We start from the raw sequence: 24,705 nt of genomic DNA, 5'->3' as shown, positions 1-24,705 counted from the left end.
TTTCTGTAGGATCTGTACATACTGTAAATAAAAGTACTTTACTAATCCCAACCCCATGTCTGTACACACTCACTCTTTTTCCAAAAAGGAAAGAAATCATACCTTGGGATCAAAGTTTTCTAACCACTCAGAAATTGAGATTTTACTACTTTTGAGATTCTGAGCCACATAGAACAATAACGGACCTTTAGAGAAGCTGTAACAAAATTATAGGCTGAAAGGGGAAAGAGTTCTTTGAGAAGAGCAGAGTGAGGAAGAAGAGTCTGTAGAATCAAAAATTTCTCTGAAAACTGCAAGAGAGCTGGATAAATTTGGAAAAATGAAACTTCACCAATATTCTTAGGTGACCATGGTTTAGGTAAGCTGATTTTAGGGGCTTTATTTTGTCCAAAATTAGAGGTGAGAAGACAAGTTGCCCTTGTAAAGTTTGGGTGAGAAAATATAACATGCTACTGTCATACAATAACATCTGGGCCATGGGCTCATGTAATCTAACTCTGCCCCACTGTTTAAGATCCAAAAAAATCCTGGAAGTGTTCTATTTGATGTTACAGACAGAATGGTCAGGGGGAGGTGGCTCTGGCCAAGCAGGAATGATGGTGCCTTGATCAGAAGGTCATCCAGGTAATGGAAAATACGAATTCACCCTCTCCGGAGGGCTGCAACCATGATCATCCTGATTCAAAAGAGTCTGGGGCAGTGTTCCCTCTAATTTTTCCCACCCATGGGCGGAATGAATTTTGTTATGTACACCAATATGGAGGTGATGTGTGACATATCACCTCCATACTGGTGCACAAAATAAAATTAATGTGGCGGGGGTGGGAGGGTGCTGGGGCAGAAAGTTAGGGTGCGGGGGGGAAGGTGAGGTGAGGATTCCGGCTGGGGGTGCAGGCTCTGGGTGGGGCCAGGGATGAGGGGTGCAGGCTGCCCAGGGCTACAGCGGGGAGAGAGAACTCCCCCCAGCTCTCTCTCCCTGTAGCAACACTTGGGCAGGGGGGGGGAGTCGGGGGAGAGGCACCTCTCCCCGCCGCGGCAGATCCGGGGCTGGGCTGGGGCCTGAGGGAGAGGCGCCTATTTTTGCAGATCCAATAATCACCCCAAACACACCAAAAAAATCTCTTATCTACAGCCAGGTACTCAGATACCACAGAATATGCTCTGGGATATACACCTTAACTCACTCAAAACCACTTTTACCAAACAAGAACACTCCATGAGAGAAGCAGATTGCATCATGGAATGAGCCACCCAAATACCCTGAGAAAACCTGCTTCAAGTTTCCCAGATCTGAGCTCCATGTAAGCTCAATAGCTTCTCTCTCACCCCAACAGAAGTTGTTCCAATAAAAGATATTACCTCACCCACCTAGTCTCTCTAATATCCTGGAATCAACATGGCTATAACACTGCATACAAAAGCTAAGAGGCATTCCTCATCCTGAATAATCTGCAGCTTCTCTGAAAATCTGTAAATTAAGAATTTCCCTTAACAAAAATAAATCCATATTAACTTGCTAAGAAGAAAAAAAAATGTTGTCACATGCAACGCTGCTAGCAAGCATCCCAATATGAATGTTTTGCATATAATCCATATAAAATAGGTTACATTTCTCTATCTTCCCACAGTGTGTATATGTACCAGCACTGATGGAATGTCAGGCCTGTTCAAGTGTGTGTGATCATGTCATCTTCTAGTAACTGCAACCTAAGAAGGATGTAATTATAATACTACAAATGCTGTTACTGCTGGCTTACAATACATTTAGTAGATAAATAAACTTACATATTGAGTTTTTCCAAGCTCTCTTGGGCATTATGTTTCTCTCTCTCATATGCGTTTTCCACCTCTTTGAACTCTTTCTTGATCATTTCCAAATCAGAAAGAGCTTCTGCTTGGCTGGCTTTTTCTACCTGCAAAGCTCCTTCAAGGTCTCGAATCCTTAACTATCAAATGATAAGAAAGCAATTAAAGCAAGTTAGGGAAAGCTTATCATTAATCTTCAGTAGTGTTCTCTTTTGCTGTGTCTGTGTGAGAGTGAGGGAGCGCTGAGCACACAAAGGAATATGAATATACACTATAAAGAGCAGAGAAAAATAAAAAAAAGATATAAGGTGCTTTTACTCAGACTACTATACTTTGGTGGAATTTAGATTTTATTAATTAATTTAAGTACACTGGTAAGGTTTCTCAGAGGTTTTCTATTTTTTGTCCCATTAAAGCATAAAGCATAGAATTAATGGTGAAGGTTAGAGTTGCATACAATGGAGACCAGAAATGTGACAACTCCATGTACATCGACTACTAACAGAAAACCTTACCAGTCTTCTGTTTGTAAAACAGATCCTCTAACACCAAAGAAATTTGCCCTCCCAATTCAGTTATATTATGTAAAGCAGGAAAATTAAATATATTTTTCTTTATTCTTTTTTATATTAGTATAATGGTCATTTAGAAAAGTGTTTGCAGTGAGAACTAGTGAGCACAAGAACCAGAAAATATAATGGGCTACAAAATGACACTAGTTAGTCCAAATGCAAAAAGAGCACAAATAATGAAAAGCATAAATTTTGAAAATGATTTCAGCACCTTAAGTTTCCTTGTTTGTTCTTTAAACAAAGTGTGATTAACACTTTATTTGAAAGACCATCTAGAGCAAGCTGACACAGTCACGTTTGTTATCTGCCAATACTGTACTATCATCTTGTTTTAAGTTAAAATCTGTTCACTGAAAATCATATTTAAAACAGTAGTTTCAGAGAGAAATACCGACTAAGTTACATAGTTTGTTGCTCCCATGAAACAGTTACATATATGCTTTAAATCTCCATTCAGTTCCATCAGCAATCCTGGCAAAAATATAATTATTGGGTATTTTAACAGTAAAGGAATGTTTTAACAGTAGGACATTTCCTTTTGACAGTTTTGCCACAATTTTTAAAATTTAAAAAAATTTCCCCTACAGTCATGCAATAACTAGTACGTGTTTAGGCCCTGTTTCTGCAAAAACTTCTCCACAGGCTGCCAGCGTGCATAGTCCTACTGAATTGGGACTACTCACATATATAAATTTAAACACAGGCATAAATCTTTTCAGGATTGGGGTCTTACAGCTCTACTAGCTGCTCCATCATGTACTGTGGAAATTCCACAAATATTTGACACTGGTTTACCTGGATAATTTCAGAATTAAATTTGGATTCCAGATGAGCTGCTCTCTCTGCCTCAATATTTTCTTCCAATTTCTTCACTCGCACAGTAGCTGCCTAAAAATATGAAAAATATTTACATTCCCAAAAGAAAGATATTAACTTAAATAGGACTATGATTTTTCAAAAGGATTTTCAAGGTGTAGGATAACACTATTTTATTATACTAGTTCAGATGACTAGGAATCCACACTCCCTGCTGTTGCTAGGCTATTTTGGTTTTTATCCCTGCTACATGGTTATTTTAAAAAAATATATACACATATCAAAAGAATGGAATTTAGCTAAATTCACCAAAAACAACTAAAAAAAACACCCAGTACCAATAAATTATTATTTTTCTATTTAATTACCATGTTCCATACAAAAAAAATCTATTAATGCAATATTAATATTGAGAAATGAGGTACTCAGAAGTCAAATAATGAGCAGATAAGACTGAAAGCTCAACATTCTGTATTACTAAGAAATTGCCAATTGAACACAATATAATACAGTCCAGAATCATACATTCTGACAGAAAATTGCAGTATAGAATGCACAATCTTCATTTCAGTAATGAGATAGTTAAGGCACTATGATTTGTTTGGGAGGGACTATGGTTAATGTCTGGGTCCGCAGACAGACTTCGGTTCTAATCAAGAGGCTCTAAATAAACTGCTATGTGATTACCGAGTCACATAATTTCTTTGTCTCAGGATGTTACGAAACCTATATAATATTTCTAAAGTCCTATCTAATTTTAAAGTATTATTAAGGCTTGGGTCCTTGTCCTATGATCATTCTCCTAGGCTTTAGTGGGGAGAACAGGAAGTGGATAACTTCTTTAATAAATATCCTGGCTGGTTTAAAGCCGCTGGAATTAGCTGTCTCACTTTGCAATTGAACCTGTGCACACATGTGCAGTACATCTATGGTGAATATTATAGTTCAAGTGTTAATGGGATTTTCTATTGCACTCATGCCCGAGTACATCTGCAAACGTTCACAACTTTATTTCTAATCAATTTCCCTCCTATATGTATCAAGGCACTTAAAACTCATTATGAACTACGTCCATAGCAAATTTCTACTTGCAAATTTATGTAGCTTGTCCGAGGGGGGCGGGGAAATTGACCTTGAAAAGGAACATACATACATACCTGGGAGGAAGAGGCAATGTGTATTTTACATATATTTGTAACCTTTGTGTGACTCAAAAAAAAAAAAAAAAAAGACAGATATAAAAATAAAGAAGAAAAAAAACCTGAAGAATTCTCTCTCAAAATCATCATCATTAAATAAAAACAAAATGAAATAATCATTGACATTCAGGCAGAGACCAAGCTTGGAGAAATTCAGCTGAATAGATTAATATTTTAGAAAATAAATGACTGAAGACTTGGTAAAATGGAAACTGATTTGCAAATTTAAGTATATTGTTTTCTACCACTACTGGGGTCTTTCACTTGGATGGATGATTCAGTCCAGTGAAGGAACAAACCCTACAACTATTTTGTGGCCTCAAGTTCAGCACAACTGTCAAAAACTCCTTCTACCACTAGCTGGTCTCAAATTTCCTTCTTCACACCTAGTGGAATCAAGAAAAGAAAGAGAATGTTGGAGGACTAGGTTTTAATCTAACCAGACAGGAAGTCACACAGGAAGTATTCACTGTTAGTGATTTTGGAAAGATAAGACAAAATAGCAAATATTTTTGGCTTTTTCTGGATTCAGAATATTTAGGATTGTCAGAAGAAATTGAAATATTAACTAGTATTTTACAGAAGCTCCTAGGAGCAAGTGAAATTTTTTTTGACTACTTCATATTTGCGTATTACTGGTTCCTTGGAGAACACAGAAAACCAGAGAGAGAAAGTTCTGAAGTTGGTGCCTAGCAGGGTGGATAAAAATCAAAGATTTAAAAAATTATATATATACATATATATATATATATTTAAATTTAAATCTAATTTTTTTGATAAAATGCTTTTTGAGGAAAAAATCTAGTTTATCTCCAGACTTCTTCTCCTTGTCCAGATCTATTCCTGCCCATGAACTACAATTAAAAATATATATAATTAGGCCATCTCCACAGAATGAGGCACCTCTGTTTTAGAATCATGTTTAAAATATGGTTATTGAAATCCCATTTAGAAATCCCATAGTTGAAATCCCATTTAGAAATTACCACATCCAAGGGGGAAGTCAAACTCAAACAGCTTAATGGGACTAAATCAAGGGCCCCAGATAATCTCCATCTGAGAATATTAAAGGAAGTGGCACATGAAATTGCAAGTCCAATAGCAAGGATTTTTAATGAATCTGTAAATTCAGGGGTCGTATCCTATGACTGGAGAATTGCTAATATACTTCCTATTTTTAAGAAAGAGAAAAAAAATGATCCAGGAAACTACAGGCCTGTTAGTTTGACTTCAATTGTATGCAAGGTCTTGGAACAAATTTTGAAAGAGAAAGTAGCTAAGGACATAGAGGTGAACAGTAACTGGGATAAAATACAACATGGTTTTAAAAGGTAGATTCTGCCTGACCAACCTGATCTCCGTTGAGAAGATAACTGATTTTTTAGACAAAGGAAATGGAGTAGATCTAATCTACCTGGATTTCATTAAGGCATTTGATATAATTCCACATGGGAAATTATTAGTAAATTAGAGAAGATGGGGATTAATATGAGAATTGAAAGGTGGAGGATGAACTGGTTAAAGTGGCAACTACCACAGATCATACTGAAAGGTGAACTGTCAGGCTGGAGGGAGATTACTAGTGCAGTTCTTCAGGCATCAGTCCTGGGACCAAACTTATTTAACGTTTTTATTACGAACCTTGGCACACAAAATGAGAATGCACTAATAAAATTTGCAGACGACACAAAGTTGGGAGGTATTGTTAATACAGAGGAGGACTGGAATATCATACAAGAAGATCTGGATGACCTTGTAAACTGGAGTAATAGAAATGGGATGAAATTTAATAGTGCGAAGTCATATATTTAGGGACTAACAACAAGAATTTTTGCTATAAGCTGGGGATTTATCAGTGGGAAACGACAGAGGAGGAGAAAGACCTGGGCGTATTGGTTGATCACAGGATGGCTATGAACTGTCATTGTGATACGGCCATGAAAAAGGCTAATGCAGTCCTAGAATGCATCAGAAATGCATCTATTCCCAGTAGAAAAAGGGAAGTGTTAGAACCATTATACAAGGCACTGGTGAGACCTCTGAATACTGTGTGCAGTTCTGGTCTCCGATATTTCAGAAAGATGGATTTAAACTGGAATGAGTGTGGAGAAGGGCTACTAGGATGATCCAAGGAATGGAAAACCTACCTTATGAGAGGAGACTCAAAGAGCTTGGTTTGTTTAGCCTAACCAAAAGAAGACTAAGGAGAGATACAATTACTCTCTATAAATTCATCAGAGGGATAAATACCAGGGAGGGAAATGAGGTGTTTAAGTTAAGTGCCAATGTGAACACAAGAACAAATGGATATAAACTGGTTTAGGCTCAAAATTAGGCAAAGGTTTCTAACCATCAGAGGAGTGAAGTTCTGCAGCAGTGGGGGCAAAAAAACCTAACTGGCTTCAAGACTGAGCTTGGTAAGTTTATGGAGGGGATGGTATGATGAGACTGCCTACAATGGCATATGGCCCATCCGTGACTGCCAGTAGCAAAAATCCCCAGCGGCCAGAGACGGGACGCTAGATGGGGAGGGCTCTAAGTTACTACAGAAAATTCTTTCCTAGGTATCTGCCTGGTGGGTCTTGCCCACATGCTCAGGGTCTAACTGATTGCCATACCTGGGGTCAAAAAGGAATTTTCCTCCAGGTCAGATTGGCAGAGACCCTGTCGGGGTTTCACCTTCCTGTGAAGCATGGGTCACTTGCATGCTTAAAACTAATGTAAGTGGTGAATTCTCTGTTATTCAGTAACTCAGCCAGAGGTTAGGGATCTATTTCAGGAATGGATGGGTGAGAGTCTCTGGCCCGCAATGTGCAGGAAATCAGACAAGATGATCACGATGGTCCCTTCTGACCTTAAAGTCTTTAGCAATATAACAAATTGATTAAAAAACACTAAATTCCATGTAATCTATCATTTAAATGAAAAATGAATCATTAAAGCAAAAATGTATACCACAAACAGGAAAAAAAAAGTTTTGTTTTTAAGCTGAAACTTCAAAAATAATTGCAAAGTTGTCTGTTAGATTATTCTTGCTATTTTCAAACTAATGACTGTTTGCCACATACCCAGCAGAGGGCACTAAAGGAACACTCATGCAATCAAAAAAAAAAAAAAAAAAAGTTCCTCACGGCGTTCCAAACATAAAATTATAGCAATAGGTTTAAATTCTCTCTTATTTACATTTTACGCCACTATATAAAAGCAATTTAAAAAGCTACTGCCATAATCAGGCCTTTTCCCCTCAAATATACAACTTGCCAAATGCTCGTTAAAATGAGATATTTCTCTTTATTTCTTTCATTTCCTTCAACATCATTGCAAATTACAAAGATCTGTAAGTAAATAATTGCTCTTGCATTTATGAACAACCTAGTCCCTCTTGTTTAATTCATTCAGAGATACCATAATTCACTTTCTGGAAGAAAAAAAAAAATCACAGTAACTTTTATGAAATGAAGAATCACTGAATACAGATGAAGAAGCAACAGACTAGTTAAAGTCATATGTGGAAACCAAGACTGATTTCCCCTCTTTCTGAGCTCTATTGCTTCCATTTGTAACTTAGGTTTCAATCCAGCCATGAGATATGCACCAGCAGATATCTCTGCTTGGAGCACTGAAGTCACTGGGGGCTCCACAAGGGTACAGTGATATGCTTATGTGGGTAGACAGCAGACCTAAGATCCACAGTTTGTGAACCAATGTAACTATTTTGGTTAGATGAGTGATTTTTTTTAAGCCAAAATACTTAAACTAGTACAGCTCCCAGTGTGAATGCAGTTTTACCAGTATAAAGGTGCTCTATACTGGTATAGCTTATTCTCATACATTTAAGGTTTCCAAACTGACATAGTTAAAGCAGTACAGAAATTGTCTGTAGACAAGCTTTTAGGGGTAGATCCAAAATGAGAACTTCAACTCAGCATTCTGACACCTAACGTCCAGGCACCCTGCTGCCTAGAGGAAACCACAGCCCTGAGTTTGGCACCCAGGTTCTCTATACAGTGCATGGGGAGAGTTAGGATACGAAGAATGGGATTCACAGAAGCCAGCAAGGCGAGCTGGGGAGATGCCTAAATTAACAGGCAATATAGACAGACTAACACCTAGTTTTAGGATCCCTCTAGGGCTTAGGTGAGAGCTGGGCATCTAGACATCAGAACTTACATGGTAGTGTACAAACCGAGAGGTGGGAATTTAGGTGTCTACAGGGTTAGGCGTGGGTTTTGATGCAGGAGCGGCGGAAGCTTCCTACAAGTGGGGTGGTGGAGGGGGCACTGGCACCAGAACCACGGTCCCATCCACCTGCATCATCCCTTTCCTGAGGCTTCACCCTCACACTGTCCCTTCCCCTGAACCCATGCCCCCCCACTTGCTCTTCTCCACCCACTCTCCCCCGCCCCCTCATTCGCCCTGATGGCTGGCAAAAAGTGGGAGGACATTCTCACTGCAGTGAGGGATGCTGATGCTGCTCTGACAGTGGCCTTGGCCCAGCCTCAGATTAGAATTAGGGTTGTCAATTAAGTCACAGTTAATTTTTTGTTTTTAATTGCTTGAGTTAACTTGATTAAAAAATTGCAATTTTAATCCCACTGTTAAACAATAATAAAATACTAATTTAAATTTATTATAAATATTTTTGGATGTTTTTCCTACATTTTCAATTATATTGATTACAATTATAACACAGAATACAACGTGTACAATGCTCCTTTATATTATTTTCTATTACAAATATTTGCACTGTAAAAAGGAAATAGAATTTTTCAATTCACCTCATACAAATACTGTAGTGCAATCTCTATCGTGAAAGTGCAATTTACAAATGTAGATATTTTGTGTTACATAAATGCACTCAAAAAACAAACAAACAACGTAAAACTTTAGAGCCTACAAGTCCACTCAGTCCTACTTCTTGTTCAGCCAATTCCTAAGAGACACAAATCTGTTTACATTTACAGGAGATAATGCTGCCCGCTTCTTATATACAGTGTCACTGGAAAGTGAGAACAGCTTCCATGCCGATGACATGTTCTGCTCGATAACAATCCAAAACAGTGTGGATTCACACACGTTTATTTTCATCATATCATTCAGATGCCACCAACAGAAGCCTGATTTTTTTTTTTTGGTGGTTCGGATCCTGTACTTTCCGAATTGGAGTGTTGCTCTTAAGACTTCTGACAGCATGTTCCACACCACATCCATCTCAGATTTTGGAAGGCACTTCAGATTCTTAAATCTTGGATTGAGTGCTGTAGCTATCTTTAGAAATCTCATACTGGTACTTTCTTTGCATTTTGTCAGCTCTGCAATGAAAGTGTTCTTAAATCAAAGAACATATACTGGGTAATCATCCAAGATTGCCATAGCACACAATATATGGCAGAATGCAAATAAAACCACGGAGCAGGAGATATACAATTCTCCTCCAAGGAGTTCAGTTACAAATTTAATTAATGCATTATTTTAACAAGCGTCATCAGCATGAAAGCATGTCCTCTGGAATAGTGGCCGAAGCATGAAAGGACGTACGAATGTTTAGCATATCTGGCACGTAAATACCTTGCAATGCTGGCGACAAAAGTGCCATGTAAACTCCTGTTTTCACTTTCAGGTGACGTTGTAAATAAGCAGGCAGCAGTATCTCCCAAAAAAGTAAACAATCGTGTTCATCTTAGCGATTGGCTGAACAAGAAGTAGGACTGAGTAGACTTGTAGGCGCTAAAGTTTTACATTGTTTTGTTTTTGAGTGCAGTTATGTAACAAAAAAATTCTACAGTTGTAAGTTGCACTTTCACGATAAAGAGATTGCACTACAGTACTTGTATGAGGTGAATTGAAAAATAGTATTTCTTTTGTTTACTTTTTTTTTTTTTTTTTTTACAGTGCAGCTATTTGTAATACAAAATAATATAAAGGAGCACTGTACTCTTTGTATTCTGTGTTGTAATTGAAATCAATTTGAAAATGTAGAAAACACCAAATATATTTAAATAAATGGCATTATATTCTTGTTTAACAATGCAATTAATAACTTTATCTCATTATTAATTGCTATTAATTTTTTAATTGTTTGACAGCCCTAATTAGAATAGCACAGAATATGAACATTTTTGGTATGCTGCCAAAATTTTGCTAACACTGGTGACAGAAGGGAGGTAGCAATTTTATCTCAGCTGAACTGAAATGGAATTTCATGGGACAAAGAAAGGCACTTCTTTATGAATTTCAAATGCTTGCTGCAAACAATGACAGCGTTACAGTGTCTCTAGAAAAAGTCACAAGAAACTTTTATAATGGAAAAAACCAAAATATCAGTATCACTACCCAGCTCCTCCTATACTTTTATTGTATTACATATAATAGCCTACATTGATCTTCTAAGTTGTAATCTAAATTTACCTCTGATTTCTTTCTTCACAGGTCCCCACTTCACTTCTGGCTACAAAGCAGGATCCCTTTCTTTTTGCTAATGGTGGATAAGACGACTCCACTCCATATAAGAGGGCAAGAATTTGGGCAGGCATAATAAAGCAAGAGTTTTAGCCTGATGCTGGAACACTAATATCTGATAAGGCTGGAGGAGGGGTGCTATTTTTATTAGTTTGTACATAGGAAGAGGCGGATGGGCTTGTAGACCCTTTAGTAATTGCTTGGAGAAGAAGATACAGGATTGGGGCACTTGCTAGCTTGAAGGGGAAAGAGGAAGTGGAAGAAAAACACTATTGCCTCTCATTATAGTGTATATGGCAACACCCATTTTTTCATGTTCTCTGTGTGTATATATATCTTCCTACTGTATTTTCCACTGCATGCATCCGATGAAGTGGGTTTTAGCCCATGAAAGCTTATGCTCAAATAAATTTGTTAGTCTCTAAAGTGCCATAAGTACTCCTCGTTACCATTGCCTTTGTCCAAGTCAGAGTCCTACAGAACCACTGATGCTGCTCCTCTACCATCCAAGCCAGCAAAAGGCTCCAAGCCTGAAGCCTTCACCTCCATGGAGCCATCTGGCACAGTTGGCACTTTGCTTCCCCTTACTGAGTTCCTTAACCAGTGGTCTGTCACAGCCCCTGGAAACTCTTACCACCCCTCCCTCAATACGTTATAGAAATAGTTCATCAGCCCACTATTTCTGTAATTATAATGGCGATACAGGTCAGCAAGATATTGTGTGAGTTAGAGCCATCAGTGGGTGAACGACATTTGCACGCTTTTCTTAAAATAACTAAATACCACCAAAAAATATTATTTGGTGCACCAAGCTCATTCCTTACACTACCTCTTTGAGCCCTTTTCCATCCACGGTTCCAGCTCCACAGCAGACAAGACTCTGACTACACAACAAGTTAGTTGCGTTGGTTTACTCAGCTTTTCAGTAAGTTACAAAACAGGTAGGTCATGTTCCATCTTAAATGAAAGTCAAGCATGAACAATTCACAAGTTATTCAAAATGACATAACATTAACTCGAGAAATTGCCCCTGTATAGAATTCCAGGATTAATGTAATCTCATGAAATGGAGAACACACACACAAAACACCACTGAATCTGAACAGATAAAAAGTACTTACCTCAAGATCTTTTTTAAGTCTCTCCTCTCGTTCAGTACTGTATTCAAGTTCACTGGCCTGTCGCCGGAGAATGTCAGTGCAGTTATTATGTTCCAATTCCAGATCTTGTATTTTCTTATGCATATTCTGCAGTGCATTGTTTCGCTCCTGAAAACAATGTGCATTTTACTACCATACTTTATTTCAGTAAGCATAGTTAACAAAGAGAAGTACCATAGGAGGTAGAGACTGATGGATACATTTGCTTCCAGGTTCTGCCAGCAGGAGTCTCTGTATAGGCCCCCAATGGCAAGAAGTCCACCTGAAGCAGAGGAGAAGGATACCAGTGATGCAAGCTGCCACAACACCCTGATCAACCTGAGGATCTGGAAATGGTCACCACTGTCCAAAAAGTGGTGCTAGTTAGAGAAAGTCATGGACAGAGCACCTGGAATATGGGCTAATTCAGCACATCACCAAGGTAGATTCCAATGGTGGAGCTCCTATAGAATTCCAGCTGTAAGTTAAAGTGTGGTTCTATTCTGAAAAGTTACTGCAAAAGGTTCCAGGTTTGTCTTTCACTGGCAGAAGCTCAAATTTGCTCAGTTTACAAGTAAAAGGCAGGACTGACAATATCCTGGACAAACCTTACGGAAGTAACATCAGCCTAATTCAGTCAAGTTTAATACCTTTGGTTTGCAATGTATTAAAAAAAAAAAAAGCAATGTATTATTGTAGATTGTTTGTAATTTTTCTAGGGATGTGACTAGGAATTTCAAATAACTGTTTCATAATATATGTGAAACGGGTTTCCTAGGAGATAGTCGGAAGAAGGTAAACCCTGGGGAGAGGCCCATTGCCTACTGGACTTTCTAGTAGTAGGTAATTAGATCCAAGACCCCTAGACTGTATATAGGATGGATTAAACTTTGTGCTTGTTCTGAGCTAAAGCTCTGATGAACTTAGAACCACAAAAAAGGATTCTGAAGGATTGCTCCTGCCAGAGCCCATGTTAGGGTTGGGATGATCTCTGGTATGCTTATTAGCATGCATATAGAGTCTCTTACGGTTTTTTAATATATTTTCTCTGTAGTGCTTCTTACCTTCTGAATAAAATAGGCTTGCACAGGAGGTGCTGTGGGGTACCTTACTCAGTTATTAGTTCTCTGAAGAGAAAAGAAGCAGGCCTGCTTAGGCAAAGTCTCTTGAGACCCAGAAGCCTAGTGTGGGTGCCCTTGCTGGACCATAGAGGGGGGAATATAAATGCAGTTGCCCTGAACTGTGACAAAAGGTATTTTTTTCTAACTTCAAGCCCTGAAAACTCACTCTAAGATCTGAAAGTCAGACTGGACTTTTCACATACCACCAATCACAAAAGGTTCTGATGGCAAAATTATTTCCTCATTTATTCCTGTGCACCTCTTCACTGGTTGGTGGAAGTAGACCTGATTGAAATCTAGTAAACAATTTGGTTTATGATAAATAAAAAGGAACAGACTCCACCTTAGTCTCCTATAGTTGTCTTGTCTCTGTAGGGCTAACAGAGTGAAGAGCAGCAAAAGTTTATTTTGTCACTAAAGTCAAGCAATACAAATGTGTGGGGTAACAAGGTACTCTTTTTTACAAAGTGACTCTTCAAAGTAGACTCGCACTTTAAACCCCGCCTCTGTCAGGGAGCGCGCAGTGTAAATATTACTTTGCCTTCTACCATTTTCTCCTGCCCCACAACGTGGGTGGAGAGTGCAATTCGAGACCCAAGTTTGTACTAAAAGAAACCTAAAACCCTTGTGTGATTTTAGATTTTCTGGAGAACAGTTTCAGATCGGCAAGTTATTATAAAGGTAAATGACTATTGCATATTACAATCAATTTAGAAAACTGATTATTGCACATTAGATTTGAAAGTGTGCACAGCACGCTGCTTTGTTATTTCAGCTAACGTGACCTCTGTGTGTGATTATTGCTGTAATTCAACTGTCCTATATAAGGCTTTTTCCTTCATTCATTTCTAAAGGTGTTTTGTAACAAACGCATACAGCTCCTCTGTGAGAAGAGGACTGATTAGCTAGTTTGCTTGACAACACTCAGCTGCAAGTTCAGGATATTTAAAACTGTGCTTAGTATCTGTTAATTGGTGTCATTTTCGCTACATCCCTGTTTCTCAACGGATATGTCATAAGCTCAAGATGGGTCAAGAAGGGGTTGTTGTGGGGACATGATCAGAATGAATCTTTAAAAAGAAGATAAAATTGGCTCTCTTCCTGTCAGTGCTGAGCTGCTACACTAACTCCCCAAGCCTTTACTCTCCCACCAGCTTCTCCACTGATGCAGGGAATTTGACCTCCACTTCTCTTCAGCCAACAGGGCTCACTCAGCACCTAGAGAGGTACCTCCTTTCGGCTCCTCCCCCTGCCTAGTATCCAGTGTTGTAGCTCCTTTTTAGGCCACCTTTTCCTTACGCTCAGGTAGCTCCCTAGATAGGAGTGTGAGAAACTTGGCTGGATGGAAGGAAAGAGATGCTGTAAAGTGGGAGGAGGGGGAAAACGGAGCCAGAAAAGTTGAAGTGAGCATGTTTTATGAAAAAAATAATAATAATAAAAAAAATCACAATATATGTATCACAATACAGCACAAGACAAATGTACAAAATAATACTATGTTGAATACTTGTGATACTGTAACACAAAAACCAAGATAAACCAATATGAGTAGGGAAGTAGTATTTGTCTTTTCTGCTACTCCCCTCTCCTGCCCCCCTCCGCAAGCAAAATTTAAGATGGATACTGGGGATATGGGGTCATGAGCTAGTAAATGGTGAGAATAATTGTGCTAAAATAGCTGCCCAATTTGCCATATTCTTTCTCTATACCTATCCTTCTGCCTCAAAACAGACTTCAAGTATTGCAAGAAGTAAATGCGCAATCAAATTTACTTCATCAAGGTTTAAACAGTTTGTGCTTTTACAGAAGAGTCTAAATTGCAGAATTTATTCTCCTGCTCAATTTCTTTACTTCCACCTGTTTCCAAATTGGTCAAGAAACAAGATGACTCTTCCTAAGTATTGTTTCCGTGTCCCCAAAATCTGTTATATATTTGTTGTTCTGATAACCACTTTATCTAGACAGAGACTGAACAAACGTTATACAAAACTAGGTAAAATTAGTAAGTAAGTTTAAATCAAATGAAGACATACACACATTTCTAACACAGTATCATGCAAAACACAATCTTTTACACACATTCCAAGACAAATCCAATCTCCCAGTTAGAGGGGAATTCTCAAAATGTGTAAAGCTTGCAGAGCTGCTCCTAAGCCAGCCTCCTCTCCCCACCAGCTTAAGGAGGTATTGTTAGGGGAAGTGAGAAGGGGGTAATGACACAGGTGGAGAATTCTTCCCCCTTTAGGGCCCCTAGCTAGCTGTTCTATGCTTTTGTACATCTGAGTTGGGGCAACCTGAGACTCAGGGAGCTATAACCAGCTTCCTGATGGTACCTCTTCATTTCCTTTCCTCCTGTGCCAAGATAAGCTTGGAGCAAGAGACAGAATTTCACCTATAGTCTGGAGGCAGACTTTTTTTTTTTTTTCCCTAAAAGGCCTTTTAAGGCAGCAACAAGTGGATCATACTGAGCAAATATTCTGCTGGGGTACAGCTAGAAAAATTGTAAAAGGTCAGTCTACTCTGGGATATTCATTTATATATTTAATAAAGAATAAGATAAGAGTTTATCTGAAATTTGAAATCATCTCCTATGTGAACAGCATGTGGTGTTTCTCTAAATCCCAACTGGTGAGACTGGAAAGGAAAAAAATATTTCTACCCGAAACTGCTTCAACTGTTTTTATAAACATTGTCTCCACAGGCTGTAAATAATTCAGGTTTCTGGAGATTTTGAGTAGGAATAGTTTTCTGTTTAGAAACTGATTGAACTATTTTACAAAACAGTCTAGATGAACTATAAATAATTAAAGTTTATAGTGCTATACATTGTTTATGGTACTATAAGCTGTCCTTGTGTAAATGTCCATGTATGGTGGATGCACTACCAAGCTAAACCACCACTGGGATCATTATTAATCTAGCTGCAGACACCCAGCAGTTCCGTGTAATTACATCTATAGAACCCACAAAAACCACAGATGATAAAAAAGACTATCCAAGTATTGAGCCCCCAATATCCCGAGCACATAGTTAAGCAGGAGCTCCCAAATGTTCCAGAAAGAATAGCTGTGGTTTGGTGGACAGCTCTAAGCTTTTCCATAACTAGTATCAGAAGCAAGACATAAATCCAGTGATTTAGACAGAGGATCTTTAAAGACACAATTTTTCAAAATGGTTTTCTGTGCAGAAAATAGCATGACTGCAATAAACCCTCCTTCTGGTAATAAAAAAGTATTACCAGAGAGAGATGCATTTGGTCTTCAAATTTTGCTACTACTGCTATGTCATGTACACTTATTCCTAGAAATTACTAATCACTGGGCATCTCCAAAGTGGGGGGGGGGAGAGAGAGAGAGAGAACTATTCACACAAGCATTCAGCAGAAAGTGAAGTCTGACAAGACCTTACCCATGTGCAACGGTTGAGGAAACACAAGCCCTTTGCTAAAGCTTAAAATGGATTTCCTGAAACCAGCTCCAACTGAGTGTTTTAGAAACCTCAGTAAAAAAAGTAAAAAAGTTGAGCCATAAGAACGTAATAGAAATACAATAATTTTATCATGACCTATCAGATGCTATACAAAAGATCGAGACCCACCAAATATAGTGAGCTACTAACAACCAAAAATAGGTTTAGAGTCTCTTTCAGTTAGGTTATTCATAGGCAGCATGCCATGGTTTCATTGGTGTCTCCTGGAAAGATGACCACTAGTGTAAAATGTATGTGAAAAAATATGGGCAATTGGAAAAGGTATTATGGCACTGCTAAAAATAATCCAAACACTACACCAGAGAAAGTCTGAGCTAAAATCCTATTTTCTACTCAGTATGTTGGCAGATGCTTTTTGGAGCAGGTGATAATAATGAGACATGGAGGAAAGCTGATATCTGAACTTGTGCTGGGTCTACATTAGCTGTGCATAAACTAATAGATATCATATTTTCCCCATAGTGGAGATAATATGATATTGCTCCCTTTGAACAAACATCCCTTATATTCACAATATAGTACAGAGAACACTAAGGAGGAGGGACGTTTGATGGAAAGTTCAATTACAATGTTATTTTAAGAATATTCTAGTGCAAGAGCCATAAGTATAGTGATTTTTTTATTCACACATTATGGACTTGGTCCTGAAGGGTACTGAGCTCTCCTGCCGGTTCCCATTGAAGTTAGTGGGAGTTCAGGGCTCTCAGTAGCTCACAGGAGGGCTCCAAACCTTGCAGAATCAACTCCTAAATGAGCAATGGTATCATGTATACTCAAAAGGTACAAGGATAATTGCCTTTCACTGTGTAAGAGGTGCAGGCATGCTTACACACAATAAAACCCATAGTACTCACCGGGAAAGTATTTTCTAGGTTAACCACAAGGTGATGCTATTGCACTTATTACTGAATTTATGCCTCTTAGTTGTAAACCAGCTGGCATTCCAAGCACACCAGGGAGAGCCACACTGCAGTGTGTTAGAAAGCAGATTATTCTCCCTCTGTCTCCTAAAGACACACTTCAGTAGTTTAAGCTGGATTCAATTCTGTATCCTGTTATGGACATTAACTCCAAGCCTGTCTTCAAGAGTTTATTCACTACACTGTTCCTCTAGCTTTCAATATACAGATTAAGGCCCACATTTTTAAAAGAAACCTCAACTTGTCCTTCAATTTTCACACCCAAATATAACTGAGTACACAACTAGAGGTCAGTATTTTAAATGTAGCTGTAAGTGCTCAATGTCAGAGAGACTGGCACACTTTTGCAGTCAACTTCCATGATTATGGCTGCTTGCTGACTTTTTACTCACTCGTCAGATCTGGCTATCAAACAAAACAGAATTTAAAACTAAACCACAGATAATTACTATCAACTAGTGATTGAGACAGTCAGTATATATTTAATACAATCCATATTTACATGGTATCTTAGGAAGAATAGAAAGCCCATGAGGGAAAATGCAGATTCAAATCAAAGCAGAGGAGTAATAGGGGCAGAGTGCAGCCACCCTGTGAGGAAAGGAGCCTACTGCTGCTACTGGGTAAAGACACTGAAGCTTAGAGCAGTGACCCCATCTCAGGGCTATTCTAGGAATAAGGAGCTATCATCTTTACACCAGCTGATCAGCAACCCTACCTCCTTGACCTCTGTAAATTTAATATGGGGGACCCCCCCCAAACAACCCCATATCTTTATTCCACCAAATCCCTTTCAACTTTAAACTAATTGGACAGCAATTATAGATGGCGTGTTCAGAGTTCCTCTCCTCCAATTCCATCTTAGACCTTCTCCAATCAGATTTCTACCCCTTGCACTTGACTAACTGCTCTTACTATAGTCTCTGATGACCTCTTTTCCTATACAAAGCTCAGAACCAGTACTCCATCCTCATCCTTCTTGATCTGTCAGCCCCTCTGGCACAGTCAACCATGCTCCTCTTGAAATCTCATCCTGCCTTCACTTCCATAACTCTGACCTGTCCTGGTTCTCTTTCACCTCTCTAATTATTTCTTCTGCATATCCTGTGGAGGTTCCTCCTCATCTGCCTCAATCTTTCTGTGGAAGGCGGAGGGGAGTCCACAGGGCTCTATCCTTGGTCTCTTTATCTTCTCCCTCTGCAATTTAGGGTAATCTCAATCACAAATTCAACCACCATCTCCATGCTGATGACTTACAAATCTACCTCTCTACTCCAGACCTGTTTCTTTCTGTCCCCACCTGTCTCTCTCTCTCTGTGACATCAAGTCATGGATATCTAGCCATGAGCGCAAGCTCAATATCACTAAAACAAAGCTCCTAATCTCCTTCCTCCCTATTACTTCCTTTCTCAATCACTGTGGACAACACCACAATCCTGCCAGTCATTCAGGCCATAACCCGGGCATCATCTTTTTTAAAACTCCTCCTTAAAACTCTCCTTTGCCAAGATGCCTACAAAAAAAACAAAACAAAATACATAACAGTTGGGTCACTGGTGCACCAATACCACTGCCTCTACGCGGACAAATATCATTTCATTGTCTCCTTGTACTCACCCATCTGTCTGACTTCAAATGTTGTCTCTTACCTTATATTTAGCTTGTAAGCTCTTTGGGGTATGGACCGTTTTGTTCTGTGTTCGTACAGCACTTAGCCCAACCAGGTCCTACCACAGGGTCCACTCATCATGGTGGCGCTTCCTGGTGGCTGTCACAGGGATTAGCTCTGCCAGTGTGCCCCCTCCTGGTAGTGCCTCTCCCATCATCATCTACACCTGCAGACCAGCCTCAATCCAAGTACTTCAGCATCCTCTTCATGACTCAGCCCTCAGGCCAATCATCATCATCTGTATTTTCCCCTTCCAGGGTTCAGTCAATTATTCCAGCCACTTCCCCCATAGCTAATGGGAGACCCAGGCCCACCCAGAGCAGGGACTCTGTAGATAGTAGCCTCCTGCTGAGTCTCCTTAACTTCCTTCAATGCTGCTTCAATTCCCTAGGCCACTTTCCCATAGCAGTAGCACCTCCTTCACCCTTTCCTCAGGGCTTTCAGCTAGCAAGTCCCAGCAGTCAGTCAGGTCCCCGGGGTCCCTGCCAGCAACTGCTCTGTCCAAGGTGCTATCCTTGCTGCAGCTTGCTAAGAACACAGTCCTCACTCCTTGGGCTCCCAGCTGCAACTGACCCTTGCTCCACCCTGTAGCTCCTTTTGTACTAGCCCGCTGGGCCCTGATTATCTGCTCCATACAGCCTCTCTCCTATTAGCTGCTTCCAGCACAGCCTCTCTAGGCTACTTGGAGGACTCACTTCCACTGCTCTTTCATAGAATCATAGAATATCAGGGTTGGAAGGGACCTCAGGAGCTCATCTAGTCCAACCCCCTGCTCAAAGCAGGACCAATCCCCAACTAAAGCATCCCAGCCAGGGCTTTGTCAAGCCTGACCTTAAACACTTCTAAGGAAGGAGATTCCACCACCTCCCTAGGTAACGCATTCCAGTGTTTCACCACCCTCCTAGTGAAAATGTTTTTCCTAATATCCAACCTAAACCTCCCCCACTGCAACTTGAGACCATTACTCCTTGTTCTGTCATCAGCTACCACTGAAAACAGTCTAAATCCATCCTCTTTGGTACCAACTTTCAGGTAGTTGAAAGCAGCTATCAAATCCCCCCTCATTCTTCTCTTCTGTAGACTAAACAATCCCAGTTCCCTCAGCCTCTCCTCATAAGTCATGTGTTCCAGTCCCCTAATCATTTTTGTTGCCCTCCGCTGGACTCTCTCCAATTTTTCCACATCCTTCTTGTAGTGTGAGGCCCAAAACTGGACACAGTACTCCAGATGAGGCCTCACCAATGTCGAATAGAGGGGAACGATCACGTCCCTCGATCTGCTGGCAATGCCCCTACATATACATCCCAAAATGCCATTGGCCTTCTTGGCAACAAGGGCACGCTGTTGACTCATATCCAGCTTCTCGTCCACTGTAACCCCTAGGTCCTTTTCTGCAGAACTGCTGCCGAGCCATTCGGTCCCTAGTCTGTAGCGGTGTATGGGATTCTTCTGTCCTAAGTGCAGGACTCTGCATTTGTCCTTGTTGAACCTCATCAGATTTCTTTTGGCCCAATTCTCCAATTTGTCTAGGGCCCTCTGTATCCTATCCCTACCCTCCAGCATATCTACCTCTCCTCCCAGTTTAGTGTCATCTGCAAACTTGCTGAAGGTGCAATCCACACCATCCTCCAGATCATTTATGAAGATATTGAACAAAACCGGCCCGAGGACCGACCCTTGGGGCTCTCCACTTGATACCGGCTGCCAACTAGACATGGAGCCATTGATCACTACCCGTTAAGCCCGACAATCTAGCCAACTTTCTATCCACCTTATAGTCCATTCATCCAGCTTTTATGGGACAGAGTGCGGAAGGCCCAAGAGGCCTCCATTAACCCCTTCCACTCTTGTATGGGGTAAACGAACACCCCATCACAGGTCCTGGTCCATCACCAGTGTCCACGCTCCTACTGCTATTACTACTACTACTACTAAGGGGCTATCCATAAATTACATAACACATTAAGGGGTAGGTGGGTCCTTAATTGTGTATGTTTGTTCAGTATTAGAAAGTTTTACCAGGGACAGAAAATCCACAAAAATGTGTTATGTAACTTATGGACAGCCTCTAATAATACAGGACCTTCAGCGGTTTAAAAAAAAAAAAAAAAGGGTAAAGGAAAAAAGGGAAAGACACACATACACTGCACACAGCACCAGCCTACTGCTTGATTTCTGCTCATCATTTCACCAGCACAGCATCATTACTAGGTCCTACCTTCAAACAGAACGTAAAGATTGCTCTGGGAATCAAAATACAGGGAGTGATTCTCCCTGCTCCGTCCCCTATACATTGCTCCTAAAGTCACAGCAAAAATCTGACCCAGGATCTAAATTTAAGCCATTTAGTTAAAAGAGTATGGGGGGTTTGAGGTAAATTAAAAACAAAAAACAAAAAAAATCACCTGACATACACTTGTGGACTTATTTACAAAGAGCGGTATGGGTCAATAACCATGTTCTAAAGTTACACAGGAGAAGATTCAGCATTTTTAATAATGCTGTAGAGAGAGAGAAAATAAAGTTTCATTATGGGGTGTTTCATCAAGCATTTGTCTAATGTAACTACTCAGACTGGCTTTTGTAGTCCTCCTACTTGCTGAACCAGAACAATTCTTAATACGCCTTCTGATACAAATAGAGACACAGTAATTGTTCCATCAGGACACTGCAGACATTTGTTAAATGTATAATATAATGTGTAACTATCTGTTATCATAACTAAAGCCTCAAAAATAGGGGTCTGAATGTTTGGGAGACCAGTGATTTAGTGACATGACTGAACTTTTCATCATTAGCTTAACCGATTTATATTCAGCTCAGGTCAGTAGTGACCAAGATTTATCTTCAGTGACCTGTGCAAAATAATTTTAGTGGTCAGAGACAATGTCCACTTCAAAGTCAATTACACAACTGGCATGCTTGCTGACAGTGTTAGAAGAATGGCCTGGGTTCAAATGGAGATGAAAAATTAATTGCCTTCTCTTTAAAGGGGAAGACCAACGGTACTGGATCTGTGGACTTTCCCCTGCACAGAAGAAAGAGACATTGATTTTTAAAAAGCTACTGCTGCCCATTCTTCCCTGCTCTGTGGATAAATAGTGGAGTTCAATCTCCAGGGATCAAATAGGTCAACACCTTTCACAATTACTATATTCACAAGATTTTTAAAATTAATTAAAGCCTTGACAGCTATTAAATGATCTATTAATAAAATGAATTAAGCGATGGTATGATGCTTGGCTTATCCTATGTACATAATAGGCATTTTTTTTAGTTAGTGCTTTATTATAAATAAAATACCTGCAACATAAACTGGAACTCTCTTCTTTCTGCTTCACACTGCTCTAACTGAAACCTAAACTCCTTTAATGCTGTCTCTCTGATTTGCGATTCCAGCATATTCCTCTGCTCCTTGTGATGCTCCAGAGTTTCCTTGATGCAGACAGTCTTGTTTTATTATTAAAACTCATAAGAAGTTACAAAATCCTATTTAAAAAAGTGTTACATATAATAATATCAAATCTACAGTGCCACAAAGAACCATTTAATCCTTGCTGTCTAGTCTTACAGACATGTAGATCTGGGCTGAAAGTGTATTTAAAAATCACTTCTATGACTAGTGTCCTACCAATAGGCTTGCACGGATTGGGATTTAGCTTCTAGGCTACCCAAGACCTAGAACGCTTCATGTTACTTCTCAGAACTCCTTACGGCTAGCACAGGAATGGAGTTGATTGGATTGGAAGAAACCATGTCCAACTGTTCTCAGCTCAATGTGAAGTCTTAAAAGGAGAAATAAAAGAGGAAAATGGGAATATCCAAGAATCTTCCCCCCTTGTCTAAATACATGAAGATGGGCTTTAAAGGAGTGATCTGCTCTTTTTCTCTCTGTCATGTTTGTGGACAGTCACTTCTCATCAGGCATATCTACATTTGAGCTGGGAGGTATGATTTAGCTGAGCTGCCACCTGTGTTACCCCAGCTACACTGCTATTTTTAGCACACTAGCTTGAGACGACCTAGTGCCGGTATAGCTACACAAGCTGGGACTTACAGCTCCAGTTCAAATGTAGACAGTTAGTGCAAGATGTCACCACAGGGCACAATAAAGTTGTTTGGGTGCCTTAATTTTGTTGTTGTTTTGGAATACAAATTAACACAAAGACTTATCTGAAGAGCAGCATGCAACTGCAATATAAGAAGAAGCCTGACAATCTGTCTTGATGTACGAGGCATTTTTGCCAAATGGCAGAAAATTTTGGCACCAACAGTTCAGCACCACCTGCAGAAATGCTAGCATAGACCAGGCACCGAAAGTCATCACTGTGTCACCCTGCTCAGAGTGTTTAGAACACCAGCAACTAACTGCAGCCCTATCTACACTAATGTTTCCACTGTAACCATCAGTGGAGCTTCTCTCCATTTCACACAGGCCATATACAAAATTTGTTTTTTTAAAAGTAGTAAGTTTGGAGATTTTTTTATATAAGAATCAGTGACTCAGGAATTGTATATTGCTACAGTATAACCCTCAAAAGGAAGAAAGAGTGTACTTTTGTAAGCCTGTGCTGAAGTATTTCACATTCTATGGAACATTGTCTGACTTCTTTCTTTTGTTCAGAAAAAAATTATTCATGCACAAATAAAAAGTCCAGACCTTATTATGTCACTCCATTCATTACTTGTATTTAAACATTATACCTGTATAACATTTTCCAGTTTAGTCCTCTCCTTCAGAAGTAACTCATATTCACTATTACAGGTCTTGAGGATATTATCTTTCTCTTCTAAGTCACTTGTAAGTCTTTGCTGCTGTTCCTTCCAATTCTGCTGAGAAATATGAAACACTTTCTCGGTCTCAGCCAATTTCTGTTGAAGCTCTGCATTCATGGCTATTATTTAAAAGAGAAACATCATCTGCTAAGTTAATTTTTTTTTAAAGAAGGTAAAAGTAGTGTTAGGTCTACTATATATTCAGATCCTTTAAGCATGTAACAGAAAAAAGGTTAGAATAGTAATGATTCTGGAGCTGTAGATTACTTTTGATATTATACTGCAGCAATAATATCAATAGTTTGCATTTCTGTAGCATCTTTCATAAGAGATCTCAAAATGCTTTACAGACTTTAATAAATTGAACCTCACAACACCCCTATGAATAGTTAAGAATTACCTCCATTTTACAAACGGAGAGACTGAAACTTGGAGTGGTTAACTTCATATTTCCATATAGTTCGTTCGCCTTGCCCAACTGATTTCCATGTTTTGTTTTGGGTATCACTTGTACACAGATATCACTTTCTGTATCTCCTTCACTAGGTGTCTTTTTACTTGGCTTTCTTTCTTCAGCTTCAACTCCTGTCTTCACCTTAACTTCCTTCAGCCCAATTCAATATTGATAGTCTGCTAACAGATAAGAGCATCCTTCGACAAAAGCTCTACCAACTACATCTCCCTTCTGTATCGGTTACCCTGGTATCCATTACATACCATCTAGAAGCTAGGAACTCAC

The 24,705-nt window shown here is 39.5% G+C and overlaps 1 protein-coding gene across 33 annotated transcripts in view; it reads right to left on the bottom strand.

Annotated features, from left to right (window-relative positions):
* CCDC171 (coiled-coil domain containing 171) overlaps window positions 1-24,705 on the bottom strand; it is a 258,335-nt gene that overhangs the window by 208,002 nt on the left and 25,628 nt on the right. For 19 of the 33 annotated variants that reach the window (XM_043546855.1, XM_043546854.1, XM_043546853.1 and 16 more), the window contains 5 exons: window positions 23,895-24,085; window positions 22,494-22,625; window positions 11,974-12,120; window positions 3,174-3,266; window positions 1,786-1,946 (listed from right to left, as the gene is read on the bottom strand). In XM_043546855.1, coding sequence (XP_043402790.1) covers window positions 1,786-1,946; window positions 3,174-3,266; window positions 11,974-12,120; window positions 22,494-22,625; window positions 23,895-24,085 — 724 coding nt within the window. The remainder of the gene's footprint in view (window positions 1-1,785; window positions 1,947-3,173; window positions 3,267-11,973; window positions 12,121-22,493; window positions 22,626-23,894; window positions 24,086-24,705) is intronic. The other 14 variants (XR_006290939.1, XR_006290938.1, XM_043546866.1 and 11 more) reach the window with 1 other exon arrangement.

This window comes from Chelonia mydas, chromosome 5 (assembly GCF_015237465.2).
Source record: "Chelonia mydas isolate rCheMyd1 chromosome 5, rCheMyd1.pri.v2, whole genome shotgun sequence".
NCBI lineage: Eukaryota > Metazoa > Chordata > Testudines > Cheloniidae > Chelonia > Chelonia mydas.
This window is presented reverse-complemented; position numbering and strand designations above follow the sequence as displayed.